The 15,256-nt window shown below is 38.9% G+C and overlaps 1 protein-coding gene across 4 annotated transcripts in view; it reads right to left on the bottom strand.

The window, feature by feature from the left end:
• FNDC3A (fibronectin type III domain containing 3A) overlaps window positions 1-15,256 on the bottom strand; it is a 168,725-nt gene that overhangs the window by 20,526 nt on the left and 132,943 nt on the right. For all 4 annotated transcript variants that reach the window (XM_066380887.1, XM_066380890.1, XM_066380889.1 and 1 more), the window contains 2 exons: window positions 919-1,057; window positions 342-410 (listed from right to left, as the gene is read on the bottom strand). In XM_066380887.1, the coding sequence (XP_066236984.1) occupies window positions 342-410; window positions 919-1,057 (208 nt within the window). The remainder of the gene's footprint in view (window positions 1-341; window positions 411-918; window positions 1,058-15,256) is intronic.

Here is a 15,256-nt window from a genome sequence, read left to right as displayed (position 1 = left end):
AAAATACCAAAAAAAAAAAAAAAAAAAAAAATCTAACAGAAGAAACTAATTTCAGAAGACTTTAGGTATACTAAACCTGAGCAATGCAAATAAACAAGAAAAAAATAAGAAAATGTAAATGTGATAATATAGGTGTACAGCAGTCTTACATTTGATCTATTATACTTCTGAAGATTACAGCTTAAGGTAGGTTATTACAGGCAAAATCCTAACTGCTTCAAAGAAAAAATTCAAGAGGAAAGAAAAAGGATCACATAAAATGTAAAGTCATGAAGAGCAGAGGCAGACTGACTAGTATAAATAAATGTATTATTTTTTAATTTTTTAATAGTTATTCTTACCATTAGAACCTTCTGCCATTTCCACTACATATTTACTGATGGCTGCCCCTCCACTGTCTTTCGGTGGATCTATCCAAAAAAACAAAATGGTATTAAGCAAAGTATACGCAATTTAAAATGACAGAAATTCCTAATAAACATAATACCAAATCTATGATTGCTTAGAAAAAGCAATCACTTGCAATGTTTTTTAAAATTAGTATCAGCATCTCATTACTCTATTGTTTTTGTATTATGTAGTATATAAGCAGGTGCTCAATAAATGTTCATTTTTCATGAGGGCCAGGATGACCCTGGTAACATTAACTACAAGTTCCATAATCTTCCATTTAATACAGTGCTGCCCCTGCTAACAGTCCTGCAGTGGATCCCAAGGTCTTCCTGTATCAAATCTGAACTTAGTATGTATGTGGTGCAGAGCTGCCCACAAAAAAGATCATCAAACAATGACTCTCACATTTCCTATTAAATTTGCTCAATCTAACATATTTACTTAAATATCTTAAGAATTCTTAATATTCAAATCACTTTAATCAAATATAAAAATAATGATATGCAAATATGTACAATATCTTACCCCAAGTTATTTTAAAACTGTGTGAATGTATCTTTCCTTTTACTGAAGGCTTTAAAGGAACGCCTGGTTTATCAGGGCATGTAGTGAATTCTACTATTTCACTTGGATTACTTTTACCTTCTGAGTTGTAAGCAATAACCTGTGATAAGAAGACAAAAACATGAATTAATGTTTGATACCAAATGATACTGGCTTAATGAACAAAGTGATGAGAGACATAAAGGCTCAATCAAATGATAAAGTTTTCACACTGTGATGGCTTAGTTATGTAAGGGTTGATTGTCTTTGATAGGGATTTAGCATATATGAAGAATGGTCAGTCCTGGGAACACAAGCGTAAGTATAACATTTTGATAGTAAAGAAGAGTCATCATAGGAACAAGCTATAATCTGATGATACCTAATGGGCTTTAGGTTTGTTTCACTTATTCTTTCAATGTCCTTCAGGGTTTAACAAGTTGTCCACAAATTCTTTGAATATTCTTTTTTCAAAAGACAAAGGCTAATTCTTCTTCCTTTTGAACTGTACTTATGGCTTACTTCTAAAAAATCAAATGTAGCAAATATGATAGTGTGTGTAGCTTCCTTAGGGAGAAGCTTTTAGGGTGAAGAACTGGGAAGAACTGAGGGCTCCTGGTAACAAACACTTGAGTGAATTTGGAAGCAAGTCCTTCAGCCCCAGTTGAGTCTTCAAATGACTGGAACCCCAGCTGACATACTGACAGCAACTTCAGAGAAATCCTGCAGTAGAAACACATAGCTAAGCTAGTCCTGAATTCCTGACTCACAGAAACTGTGAGATAATAAATGCTACAAAGCTGCACAGCAATAGATATATATTCATATCTAGGTATTATATTTGACTTTAGCAATTTAATTATATATATTTATATTTCAACCTAGCTCATCGAATGAACTTAATGCTCACAGACAGTATCAAACCTGGTATGATTTTCTCTTTTACAAACCTGCTCCATCTCTGTTCTTCCCCATTGGTAAAAGCACTACCATCTACCTATTTGCTCATGTCTAAAATCCAGGAGAATCCTTGATTCTTCATTCTTTAAAGCTACATATAAATCTACAGTAGTTTCCCCCTACCCCCTTATCTGTGATTTCACTTTCCCAGTTTCAGTGACCTGTGGTCAACTGCAGTTTGAAAATATTAAATGAAAAATTTCAGAAATAATAAGTTTTAAATAGTACAACTATTCCGAGTAGCATGATGAAATCCTGTGCTATCCTGCTCCAGCCTGCCCAGGACATCAATCTTCCTTTGTCTAGCGCATCCAGTATGTAATACTGTCTACCTATTAAGTGACTTAGTAGCCCTCTTGGTTATTAGAGAAAGAAAGGGGGAGTGGGGAAGAAAGAGAAGGGGGAGCGATAGAGGAGAGGAAGAGAGTGCCTGTGTGCCTGAGAGTACTTTTACATAACTTTCATCACCACATGTATTGATAGTAGTTGTATTTTATTATAATTGTTAATTGCTTACTGTGTCTACTGTATAAATGAAACTTTATGATAGGTATGTATGTGTAGGAAAAAACACATGCAGTTTCAGAAATCCACTGGGGGTCTTAGAATACATTCCCCACAGATATGAGGGATTATTGTGTCAGTAAGTACTGTCAACTCTATCTCCACTTCTCAGTTTTCCACAACTACCACCACCTTAGTCAATGCTTCCTTTATCCTTTCTTTTCTAAATGACTGCAATATACCACTAACTAGTTTCCCAGCTTCCATTCCTTCCTTTAATCCCATCTGCTTTCTATACTTCAGACATCACTTTTCAGCTCAGAACCCTTCAATGGCTTCTCATCTTTATCACGGCCTATGTGGTTTCACCCGACTACCTCCACTTGAGTCTTTTGTAATAGCTATTAGTTCCCCTGCCTGGAATGTTCTTTTTGATCCTGACATGCTATATCCTTCTTACTATTCAGATATGTTTAATGTCATTTATGAGAACGCTTCTTTCCCTATCCAAGTAATTGTCACGTCACCCTAATTTAGTTAACATCACTATCTGATATTTGTTTGTTAGCTGTCTATTCCCTCTGCTAGAATATTAGCTATCCGACGACTGCTGTAGTCCCAGGCTTTAGAAAAGTGCTTACTACAGAGTAGATGCTCAATAATTACTGGATAGGGATCACTAATGACATGTCATGACACTATAGACAAGGACCTAAATAAACCTATTACCTCAAATAACTCATGCAGCCCATAAGAACTCAGTAAAATTTAGTCTACTAGTTCAATTTTGCTCAGACATCTAAAGTCCTTCTACACAGAATTCAGATGGCTTTTTCAGGATGTTTCATCACTCTGCTGCTATACAAATTAGACCACAAAGGGGAACAAAACACTTTCCATATGGTACAGAATGTCTGCTAAAACCAAATAACAAAACACTTTCCATATGGTACAGAATGTCTGCTAAAACCAAATAACTAGAGAAAACTTGAAAAATAAGAATTCCCTAAAAACCACAAAGACCCATTATGTTTTTAAAGCTATATAATATTTCAGTATCACCTTCTTTTACTTCAGTTAGCCATAAAGGTATAAAGCCATAAGGTTATCTTCTCCCATCCCAATTTTACAAGTAATCAAAATATTCATTTAGTGCCCACCACAGGGGGAGCATGGTGCTAGAAATTCTAGGTATAGGGCACACTTTACCTTTATTAGAATCTTTATGCAAAAGACAGGCAATATGCATATAATTAGGCAAGAGAGGAAAGATGACTATGGCTTAAAATGGTCCAGAAAAGCTTTGAAAAGGCACAAAGAAGTGATATGGGGTCTTTACGGGCAATGGCAGTGAAAGGGAAAGCACGGGTAGAGAGAGAACAGAAAGCCCTGAGTATAAGAGAAGTGAACAGTAAATAGAGAGCTCTGCTCAGGAAAGAGTAGTGAATCTGGTGAGTTAGCCTGTTCATGGCAGGATGAAAGGAAGTACATTTAAAAAACTGAATTGATCAGAATAAAAAGAACCTATATCAAACCAAGGAAACTTTTTTTCAGAGGGAAAGCTGTTTTAAAAAGGTTAATCTAGGTATAAAATAAAACTTGGATTAGAAGTCAAAAGAATAGCCTGAAAGCAATACAAAATAGGTTTGGAGAGTTAGTATTCTTTAGGACAGAAATAGCATAGGAGAAAGAAAGGCAGACAAGATGAGAAAAAGGAAGGGAACATGACTATGTACTTACTGTCTTAGATGCTGACACATAAGTGAATTTCAAGGATGAAAGATAAGAGAAGTTACTGAATTCAGATACTGCTCTGATTTCTCTCCATTGATGAAAAGGTATCGATGAGACCTTTCAAGTAACAAGTTAAAGTGAAAGTATCTAAGGGCTCTTTAGCCCTTAGACCAGGGGTCCCCAAACTTTTTACACAGGGGGCCAGTTCACTGTCCCTCAGACCGTTGGAGGGTCGGACTATAAAAAAAACTATGAACAAATCCCTATGCACACTGCACATATCTTATTTTAAAGTAAAAAACAAAACGGGAACAAATACAATATTTAAAATAAAGTACAGAGTGACGTCACGGAAATGGCGCCGTGAGCAGCGCGTCCGACAGATCTCCCCAAAATCACAACAAATTTATCAACTAGAAACAGGAAAATTTATCCTCGGAGCATTCTGGAGTTCCACACAAACTGAAAGCGAAAGGACTGTTATCATTTGAATCTGAGAGACGAGGGTGTGGAGGAAGCTACCGCAGGGACGTTCATTCAAGCCGCGAGGAAGTGCGCCTGTGGTGAGTCAGCCCACACTCGGGAGCCGCGAGCAGCCACCGCAGGCGCACGCCCGGTCCGGTTGCAGAGTGAGCACCGCTAACGTTCCCAGCGGCCCGCGCACTGCGAGTGAGAGTTGCCAGCCACCGGTGCCCAGAGCACCCCATTCGCGCGTGTACCCTGGGCATTCCACGCGCCCAGAGCGCCCTGCTGACCCGCACACCCAGGGCGCCCCATCATCCTGCGCCCGGTGCGCCCCAGCCGCCAGCAGCGGGGGGAGTGGGAGAGGCCCCAGGGCGGTATTCCCTACTTGGGAGATTCTCTCCGGGGCCGGGGCACCTCACCCAGCCATTCAAGCTAACAATCAAGCGTTGGGGGAGGGGCGCGCGCAGGCAGCCTGAAATACCTTCGGGAGCACAGCTGCGACCCAATTACTAAAATTAACTTAACCTGTGAAATCTGCGCACCCTCGGTTCTAATTGATAAGATCTCTCTCAGTTCAGCAACCCAAGACAAGAGGCGTGATATTTTTTAGTGCCTCTCGCTAAAGGGGCGGGGGCAACTTCTGATTGATAGAGCCTCCTTATTCAGGGATAAACGCTAACAAGAAGGACTTGGCAGATAATAAGATCTATACTACACTAGTCGCAAGCAGAGACTAGTGCCTCTTCTTCCCAGCCAAAACAGGCTACAAAGTGTGAAAAGCCTGGGTTGAGAGGTCCAACTGAATGCTAGGCGCTGAACAGTCACCTTGACAACAATTGACTCCCACCCCCACCTGATTACACTGGAGGCCCTGACTGCCAGAGCCTTTCCCAAAGCCTTGCACTGAGTGGGGATAGAGTGGGGATTTCCCAGCTCTTTGAGCCTCTTACTCCCCAGGCAGAAGCAGTTGCAGCCTTATAGCTGGATCACGAGGCTGCTAATTCAGGAAGGGGGGACTAGGAGAGAGAATCCAGGAAAGCAAACTCTCTCATCGTTGGACCCTGCAAACGTCAACAAGCCTTGACTACCAGCAAGACTAAAGACAATTATATGACATTGCCATAGAATCCCATCAACTGCAAATCCCTACCTAAGTGTGACACAGGGGCAGAGCCTGGGGTAGAGTCACCGACCAGGAAGAGGGAGAGAAAAGAAAAAAGAAGAAGTTAACATCTCAAAATCAAGAAAAATCCACAGACTTTACAACTTGTTCCACTAATTTGTTGTTGTTGTTGTTGTTGTTTGTTTCTTCTATCTTATTGCCTTTATTTCCTCCACCTCGGTCCTTCTATTCTCTGCCCATCTTATGCTTCCCTTTTCTTGAACTACACTACCCATAAGTGTTACATTTTATTTCTCTTCTTCATCCTCACCCTCCTTTAAGGTTATACTCCAAAACACTTAACTCTCACTCTCTCCTCTTTTGTTTTATTTTGTTTTGCTTTATCTTGTTTTTTTTCTCTTCCTTTATGTCTTCCTTCGTTTTTCTCTTTTTCTTATTTTTTCCTTTCTATTCGTTTTTTCTTTTCTCGTTTTACTTTCATCCCATTTAATCCTCAATCACAAACAAATTAGTTAATTTGGCTTTTTTTGGCTTTATTTTTCTTTTTCGCTTTTGTTTTTTTCTTGTTTGTTTATTTTTGTGGCATTTTGGGTCCTCCCAACCCAAGGTCTCCATTGTATTTAGTCTTCGCTCCACTTAATACAACAGATTTTTACTTATCATTTTTATTTTTTTTCTTCTTTATTATTCTTTTTTTTGTCCTTTTTTCTGGTTCCCTCTTATCCCTCTCATTATATCTCTTAGTTGACCATCACTCACAAGCAAATCATCTTATGCTTGTCTAAGATTTTCTTCCTTTTTTTTTTTTTTTTTTTGCATTTAGTATGTCCCTACTCCCCTTTTTTTGCCCCTTGAACTCTTCACCCCAAATCAGGCCCTCCATTATAGGCACGATATTTCCCTGAGGAGGGGAGAGGAGGGAAAGAGAAGAAAGAAAAAAAGGGGGAAATAATAAATTATTACTGTTTTTTTTTGTGGGGTGTTTTACCTTTTTTTTTTTTTTTTTTTACTTTTTACTCTTTATTAATTCTAATTAGTGCTATCAACAAGACCACCCTCAGATGCCAATAAGAAAGAGGAAATCGAATATTATGGATACAAAAGAAAGAGAGGTAACACAAATAGATGTGGAAAAATCTATGGAGAAAAGACTTAACATATTGGAAGCCTTGGAGCTAAATGACAGAGAATTTAAAATAGAAATCTTAAAAATACTCAGAGATATACAAGAAAACACAGAAAGGCAATATAGGGAGATCAGAAAACAACTCAATGAACACAAAGAATATATTACCAAGGAAATTGAAACTATAAAAACAAATCAAACAGAAATGAAAAACTCAATTCACGAACTGAAAAACGAGGTAACAAGCTTAGCTAGCAGAAAAGCCCAGATTGAAGATAGGATTAGTGAAATAGAAGACAAACAACTTGAGGCACAACAGAGAGAAGAAGAAAGAGACTCAAAAATAATAAAAAACGAGAAAGCCCTACAGGAATTGTCTGACTCCATCAGAAAGAATAACATAAGAATAATAGGTATATCAGAGGGAGAAGAGAAAGAAAATGGAATGGAGAATATACTCAAACAAATAATAGACGAGAACTTCCCAAGCCTGTGGAAAGAACTAAAGCCTCAAATTCAAGAAGCAAACAGAACACCGAGTTTTCTTAACCCCAACAAACCCACTCCAAGGCACATCATAATAAAGATGACACAAACCAATGACAAAGAAAAAATTCTCAAGGCAGCCAGGGAAAAGAAGAGTACAACATATAAAGGAAGGCCTATTAGATTATCATCAGATTTCTCAGCAGAAACTCTACAAGCTAGAAGAGAGTGGACCCCAATATTTAAAGCCCTGAAAGAGAGGAACTTTCAGCCACGAATACTATACCCTTCAAAGCTATCCTTCAAGTACGAAGGAGATATAAAAACATTCACAAATTCAGAAAAGATGAGAGAATTTATCAACAGAAAGCCCCCACTCCAGGAAATACTAAAGGGGGTTTTCCAACCAGATTCAAAGAACAAAAGAAAACAACAGCACAAGTAACAGCTCCACCAAGAACACAATAAAACCAAACTTAAACTGTGACAACAAAGGAAAAAAAGGGGGGAGAGGATGGAGATTAACAGTAGCAAAGGACGATGAAGTGCAGAAATACTTATAAGATAGGGTACTACAATGAATATGGTAGGTACCCTTTTCATTACTTAATGGTAACCACCCTAGAAAAAACCACCACAAAAACACTTGACTTAAAAAAGGTAGCAACAGAGGAAAGAAGTATGGAACACAAACAAACAAAAACAAATGATAGAAAAACAAAAGAGAAGAATCAAACTAGATACAAAACTAACAGAAAGCAATTTATAAAATGGCAGTAGGGAACCCACAAGTGTCAATAATTACACTAAATGTAAATGGATTAAACTTACCAATAAAAAGACACAGAGTAGCAGAATGGATTAAAAAAGAAAATCCAACTATATGCTGCCTACAAGAAACACATCTAAGCAACAAGGATAAAAACAAATTCAAAGTGAAAGGCTGGAAAACAATACTCCAAGCAAACAACACCCAAAAAAAAGCAGGTGTAGCAATACTCATATCTGATAATGCTGACTACAAGACAGAAAAAGTACTCAGAGACAAAAATGGTCATTTCATAATGATTAAGGGGACACTGAATCAAGAAGACATAACAATCCTTAATATATATGCACCAAACCAAGAAGCACCAAAATATATAAGACAGCTACTTATTGACCTTAAAACAAAAACTAACAAAAATACAATCATACTTGGAGACCTCAATACTCCGCTGACGGCTCTAGACCGGTCATCCAAACAGAGAATCAATAAAGCGATAGTGGCCTTAAATGAAATACTAGAACACCTGGATATGATAGACATCTACAGGACACTTCATCCCAAAGCGACAGAGTATACATTTTTCTCTAGTGTACATGGAACATTCTCAAGAATTGACCATATGTTGGGCCACAAAGACAATATCAGCAAATTTAGAAAAATTGAAATTGTACCAAGCATATTTTCTGATCATAAAGCCTTGAAACTAGAATTCAACTGCAAAAAAGAGGAAAAAAATCCCACAAAAATGTGGAAACTAAACAACATACTTCTAAAAAATGAATGGGTCAAAGAAGAAATAAGCGCAGAGATCAAAAGATATATACAGACAAATGAAAATGAAAATACGACATATCAGAATCTCTGGGATGCAGCAAAAGCAGTAATAAGAGGAAAGTTCATATCACTTCAGGCCTATATGAACAAACAAGAGAGAGCCGAAGTAAACCACTTAACTTCACACCTTAAGGAACTAGAAAAAGAAGAACAAAGACAACCCAAAACCAGCCGAAGAAAGGAGATAATAAAAATCAGAGCAGAAATAAATGAAATAGAGAACAGAAAAACTATAGAAAAAATCAATAAAACAAGGAGCTGGTTCTTTGAAAAGATCAACAAAATTGACAAACCCTTGGCAAGACTCACCAAGGAAAAAAGGCACAGGACTCAAATAAATAAAATCCAAAATGAAAGAGGGGAGATCACCACAGACATCATAGATATACAAAGAATTATTGTAGAATACTATGAAAAATTATATGCCACCAAATACAACAATCTAGAAGAAATGGATAAATTCCTAGAACAATACAACCTTCCTAGACTGAGTCATGAAGAAGCAGAAAGCCTAAACAGACCAATCAGCAGGGAGGAAATAGAAAAAACTATTAAAAACCTCCCCAAAAATAAAAGTCCAGGCCCAGACGGTTATACTAGTGAATTCTATCAAACATTCAAAGAAGACTTGGTTCCTATTCTACTCAAAGTCTTCCAAAAAGTTGAAGAAGAAGCAATACTTCCAAACACATTTTATGAGGCCAACATAACCCTCATACCAAAACCTGGCAAGGATGGCACAAAGAAAGAAAACTACAGACCAATATCTCTAATGAATACAGATGCTAAAATTCTAAACAAAATACTGGCAAACCGAATACAACAACATATTAAAAAAATAATACATCATGATCAAGTGGGATTCATCCCAGAATCTCAAGGATGGTTCAACATACGCAAAACGGTTAACGTAATACACCATATCAACAAAACAAAGAACAAAAACCACATGATCTTATCAATAGATGCAGAAAAGGCTTTTGATAAAATACAACACAATTTTATGTTTAAGACTCTCAACAAAATGGGTATAGAAGGAAAATATCTCAACATGATAAAGGCCATATATGATAAACCATCAGCTAACATCATTTTAAACGGCATAAAACTGAGGACTCTCTACCTTAAATCAGGAACAAGACAGGGTTGTCCACTCTCTCCACTCTTATTTAACGTGGTGCTAGAAGTTCGGGCCAGAGCAATCAGACAAGACAAAGAAATAAAAGGCATCCATATCGGAAAAGAAGAAGTAAAGGTATCACTTTTTGCTGATGATATGATCCTATACATCGAAAACCCGAAGGACTCCACAAAAAGATTATTAGAAACAATAAACCAATACAGCAAGGTCGCAGGATACAAAATTAACATACAGAAGTCCATAGCCTTTCTCTATGCCAACAATGAAATATTAGAAAACGAACTCAAAAAAATAATCCCCTTCACGATTGCAACAAAAAAAATAAAATACCTAGGAATAAACATAACAAAGAATGTAAAGGACCTATATAATGAAAATTACAAAGCATTGTTAAGGGAAATCGAAAAAGATACAATGAGATGGAAAAATATTCCTTGTTCTTGGATAGGAAGAATAAATATAATCAAAATGGCCATATTACCCAAAGCAATATACAAATTTAATGCAATTCCCATCAAAATCCCTATGAGATTTTTTAAAGAAATGGAACAAAAAATCATCAGATTTATATGGAACTATAAAAAACCCCGAATAGCCAAAACAATCCTAAGGAAAAAGAATGAAGCTGGGGGCATTACAATACCTGACTTTAAACTATATTATAGGGCCACGATAATCAAAACAGCATGGTATTGGCAGAAAAATAGACACTCAGACCAATGGAACAGAATAGAAAGCCCAGAAATAAAACCACATATATATGGTCAAATAATCTTTGATAAAGGGGCCAACAACACACAATGGAGAAAAGAAAGCCTCTTCAACAAATGGTGTTGGGAAAACTGGAAAGCCACATGCAAAAGAATGAAACTCGACTACAGCCTGTCCCCGTGTACTAAAATTAATTCAAAATGGATCAAAGACCTAAATATAAGACCTGAAACTATAAAGTACATAGAAGAAGACATAGGTACTAAACTCATGGACCTGGGTTTTAAAGAACATTTTATGAACTTGACTCCAATGGCAAGAGAAGTGAAGGCAAAGATAAATGAATGGGACTACATCAGAATAAAAAGTTTTTGCTCAGCAAGAGAAACTGATATCAAAATAAACAGACAGCCAACTAAATGGGAACTGATATTTTCAAACAACAGCTCAGATAAGGGCCTAATATCCAAAATTTACAAAGAACTCATAAAACTCAACAACAAACAAACAAACAATCCAATAAAAAAATGGGAAGAGGACATGAATAGACACTTCTCCCAGGAAGAGATACAAATGGCCAACAGATATATGAAAAGATGCTCAGCTTCATTAGTTATTAGGGAAATGCAAATCAAAACTACAATGAGATACCACCTCACCCCTGTTAGATTAGCCATTATCAACAAGACGGGTAATAGCAAATGTTGGAGAGGCTGTGGAGAAAAGGGAACCCTCATTCACTGTTGGTGGGACTGTAAAGTAGTACAACCATTATGGAGGAAAGTATGGTGGTTCCTCAAAAAACTGCAAATAGAACTACCTTATGACCCAGCAATCCCTCTACTGGGTATATACCCCAAAACCTCAGAAACATTGATACGTGAAGACACATGTAGCCCCATGTTCATTGCAGCACTGTTCACAGTGGCCAAGACATGGAAACAACCAAAAAGCCCTTCAATAGAAGACTGGATAAAGAAGATGTGGCACATATACACTATGGAATACTACTCAGCCATAAGAAATGATGACATCAGATCATTTACAGCAAAATGGTGGGATCTTGATAACATTGTAAGGAGTGAAATAAGTAAATCAGAAAAAAACAAGAACTACATGATTCCATACATTGGTGGAACATAAAAATGAGACTAAGAGACATGGACAAGAGTGTGGTGGTTACCAGGGGTGGGGGGAGGGAGGACAGGGGGAGAGTTAGGGGGAGGGGGAGGGGCACAGAGAACTAGATAGAGGATGGCGAAGGACAATCTGACTTTGGGCGAGGGGTATGCAGCATAATCTAATGACAAAATAACCTAGACATGTTTTCCTTGAATATATGTACCCTGATTTATTAATGTCATCCCATTACCATTAATAAAAATTCATTTTAAAAAAAAAATAAAATAAAGTACAAGTAAATTTAAATCAACAAACTGACCAGTATTTCAATGGGAACTATACTCCTCTCACTGACCACCAATGAAAGAGGTGCCCTTCCGGAAGTGCGGCGGGGGCAGATAAATGGCCTCGGGGCCGCATGCGGCCCGCAGGCCGTAGTTTGGGGACCCCTGCCTTAGACTATACTTTTTTTTTTTTTTTTTTTCATTTTTCTGAAGCTGGAAACAGGGAGAGACAGTCAGACAGACTCCCGTATGCGCCCGACCGGGATCCACCCGGCACGCCCACCATGGGGTGACGCTCTGCCCACCAGGGGGCGATGCTCTGCCCATCCTGGGCGTCACCATGTTGCGACCAGAGCCACTCTAGCGCCTGAGGCAGAGGCCACAGAGCCATCCCCAGTGCCCGGGCCATCTTTGCTCCAATGGAGCCTTGGCTGCGGGAGGCGAAGAGAGAGACAGAGAGGAAGGCGCGGCGGAGGGGTGGAGAAGCAAATGGGCGCTTCTCCTGTGTGCCCTGGCCGGGAATCGAACCCGGGTCCTCCGCACGCTAGGCCGACGCTCTACCGCTGAGCCAACCGGCCAGGGCTAGACTATACTTTTTTAATTAGAGGAACTATTTTTCAGGAATTTTAGGAAACAAGGCTTTTAGGAAACAATCAGCTTTCTGGTGGCTCAGAGTCATAGGGATTGAACATTAGGCTTCTGAAGCCTTTAATTCCTCTCTTAATTTTTCCATTGATTTGAGAGAGAAGCATCAAATCATTGTTTCATTTAGTTGCTCCCCTCTGTTGTGCACACACTGGTCGGTTCTCCTACGTGCCCTGACCGTGGCCTCAGCATGCTGGGGCGATGCTGTATCAACTGTGCCACCGGCCAGGGCTATTTTTTTTTTTTAATTTGGAAAGCAGTCTTGGTCCAGCTACAAGTGAGCCATTTAATGGAATTAACATTGTTGGCTTTATTTTATATGATTTTAAAAAATGACTGCTTTCTTATGCTTTAAATTCCTATTTTAATTCTTCTTTTACCTTTTAAATTCTTTCATTGCTCTAATTTTGTTTTAATATATTTTAGTATTTTTTAGTGTCCGAGGATTGTCTTTAGTATCAAATCTAGAACTCTGGCATTTGGAAAACTTGGTCATTAAGACTTTTATTTTATGTAGCCCTGGCCGGTTGGCTCAGTGGTAGAGCGTCAGCCTGGCGTGTAGAGGTCCCGGATTCGATTCCTGGCCAGGGCACACAGGAGAAGCGCCCATCTGCTTCTCCACCCCTCCCCCTCTCCTTCCTCTCTGTCTCTCTCTTCCCCTCCCGCTGCCGAGGCTCCATTGGAGCAAAGATGGCCCGGGCGCTGGGGATGGCTCCTCGGCCTCTGCCCCAGGCGCTAGAGTGGCTCTGGTCGCAACAGAGCGACCCCCAGGAGAGACAGAGCATCGCCCCCTGGTGGGCATACTGGGTGGGTCCCGGTCAGGTGCATGTGGGAGTCTGTCTGACTGCCTTCCCATTTCCAACTTCAGAAAAATACAAAAAAAAAAAAGAAAAAAAAAGAAAGAAATGATTATATTAAACAAGCACTGCAGGAAAATTTGATAAACTCAAATTCTGAGTTTATCAACTAATGAGTATCTTGTTATATTTTTGTGAAAATTTCTACACAAAAATATAAGCTGGCTTACATGAACTGGTATGTTAATTAGTTCAAGCACTGTCAGGAAATAGCAATGCTTATCATGGTCCAAGTCAGAGCTAAAATATATCCAAGAAGGTATGCTATACTAGAAAAGATAAGAGAAATTTTAGGAGTCTCCATAGCAGAAGAATTTCAAAGTTTGCTAACGTTTCAAGTGAGCAATAATAATATGTAGGGTCTCCATGCCTTAAGCAAGCAAGAATAACATGCAGTCTTTACTGTCTTTTTCTCAAAATGATTCCATCCAAAAATCAACAGATGAGCTAGCTATACAGGCAAGTATTTGTGTTGGGGGAGAGGGGTGGGTTGAGTGGAAGCAGTAGTATTTGCTTAGTAGAAAGTCAAACATCCTGAAAAGAGAAGGGCATGATGAAAAGGGGAGGAGCTTGATCTAATAAATAAATAAATTTACTTTATATTTTTTATTGAATGATTTTAGAGAGACAGAGGAAGGGAGGGAGAGAGAAAGTAAGAGAGAGGGAAGGAGAGGGAGGGAAGGGCAAAAGGAAAAAGGGGAGAGGAGAAAGGGAAGAGAAGGAGGGGGAGGGGAAAGGGGAGAAAGGAGGAGGGGGAAAATGGGGGACAGGAAGGGAGAGAGTGGGAGGGGGAGAAGGGGGCAGAGGGAGAGGGAGAGGGAGAGTGGGAGGGGGCGAAGGGGACCATAAGGGGGAGGGGAAAGGGGAAGAGACAGAGAAAAGTATTCATCTGTTGTTCCACTTAGTTGTATACTCAATGGTCACTTCCTGTATGTGCCCCGACCAGGGATTGAACTTGCAACCTTGGTGTTTCAGGACCATACTCTAACTAACTAAGCTAATTTGCCAGGGCCAATAAGTAAATATATTAAACAGAATTGGGGCAATGTTTCTCACTGATAATGAAGGAAGTCAGAACTAAAAAAAGGGGAAAAAAACTAGTATGAACCTGTGGTGTTGGACTAACTTGGTATAAACTCATCATGATTTAAAAAATAAAAAAAAAAAAAAAATATATATATATAGGCCCTGGCTGGTGACTCAGTGGATGGAGCGTCAGCCCGGCATATGGATGTCTTGGGTTCAATTCCTGGTTAGGGCACACAGGAGAGGCAATCATCCCCCCCCCCCCCCCCGTCCCCTTCCATAGCCAGTGGTTTGTTTGGTTTGAGCATGGTCCTGGGTGCTGAGGATAGCTTTGTTGGAATGTGGGCTCAGGCACTAAAAATAGCTCAGTACTCAAGCACTGGCCCTAAACAGGGTTGCTGGGTGGATCCTGTCAGGGCATGTGTGGCAGTCTGCCTCACCATCTCCCCTCCTTTCACCTAAAAAAAGAATATATATATATATATAATATATATATTATATATATATATTATAATATATATATTATAATATAT

Source organism: Saccopteryx leptura, chromosome 4, assembly GCF_036850995.1.
Source record: "Saccopteryx leptura isolate mSacLep1 chromosome 4, mSacLep1_pri_phased_curated, whole genome shotgun sequence".
NCBI classification, from domain to species: Eukaryota; Metazoa; Chordata; class Mammalia; order Chiroptera; family Emballonuridae; genus Saccopteryx; species Saccopteryx leptura.
This window is presented reverse-complemented; position numbering and strand designations above follow the sequence as displayed.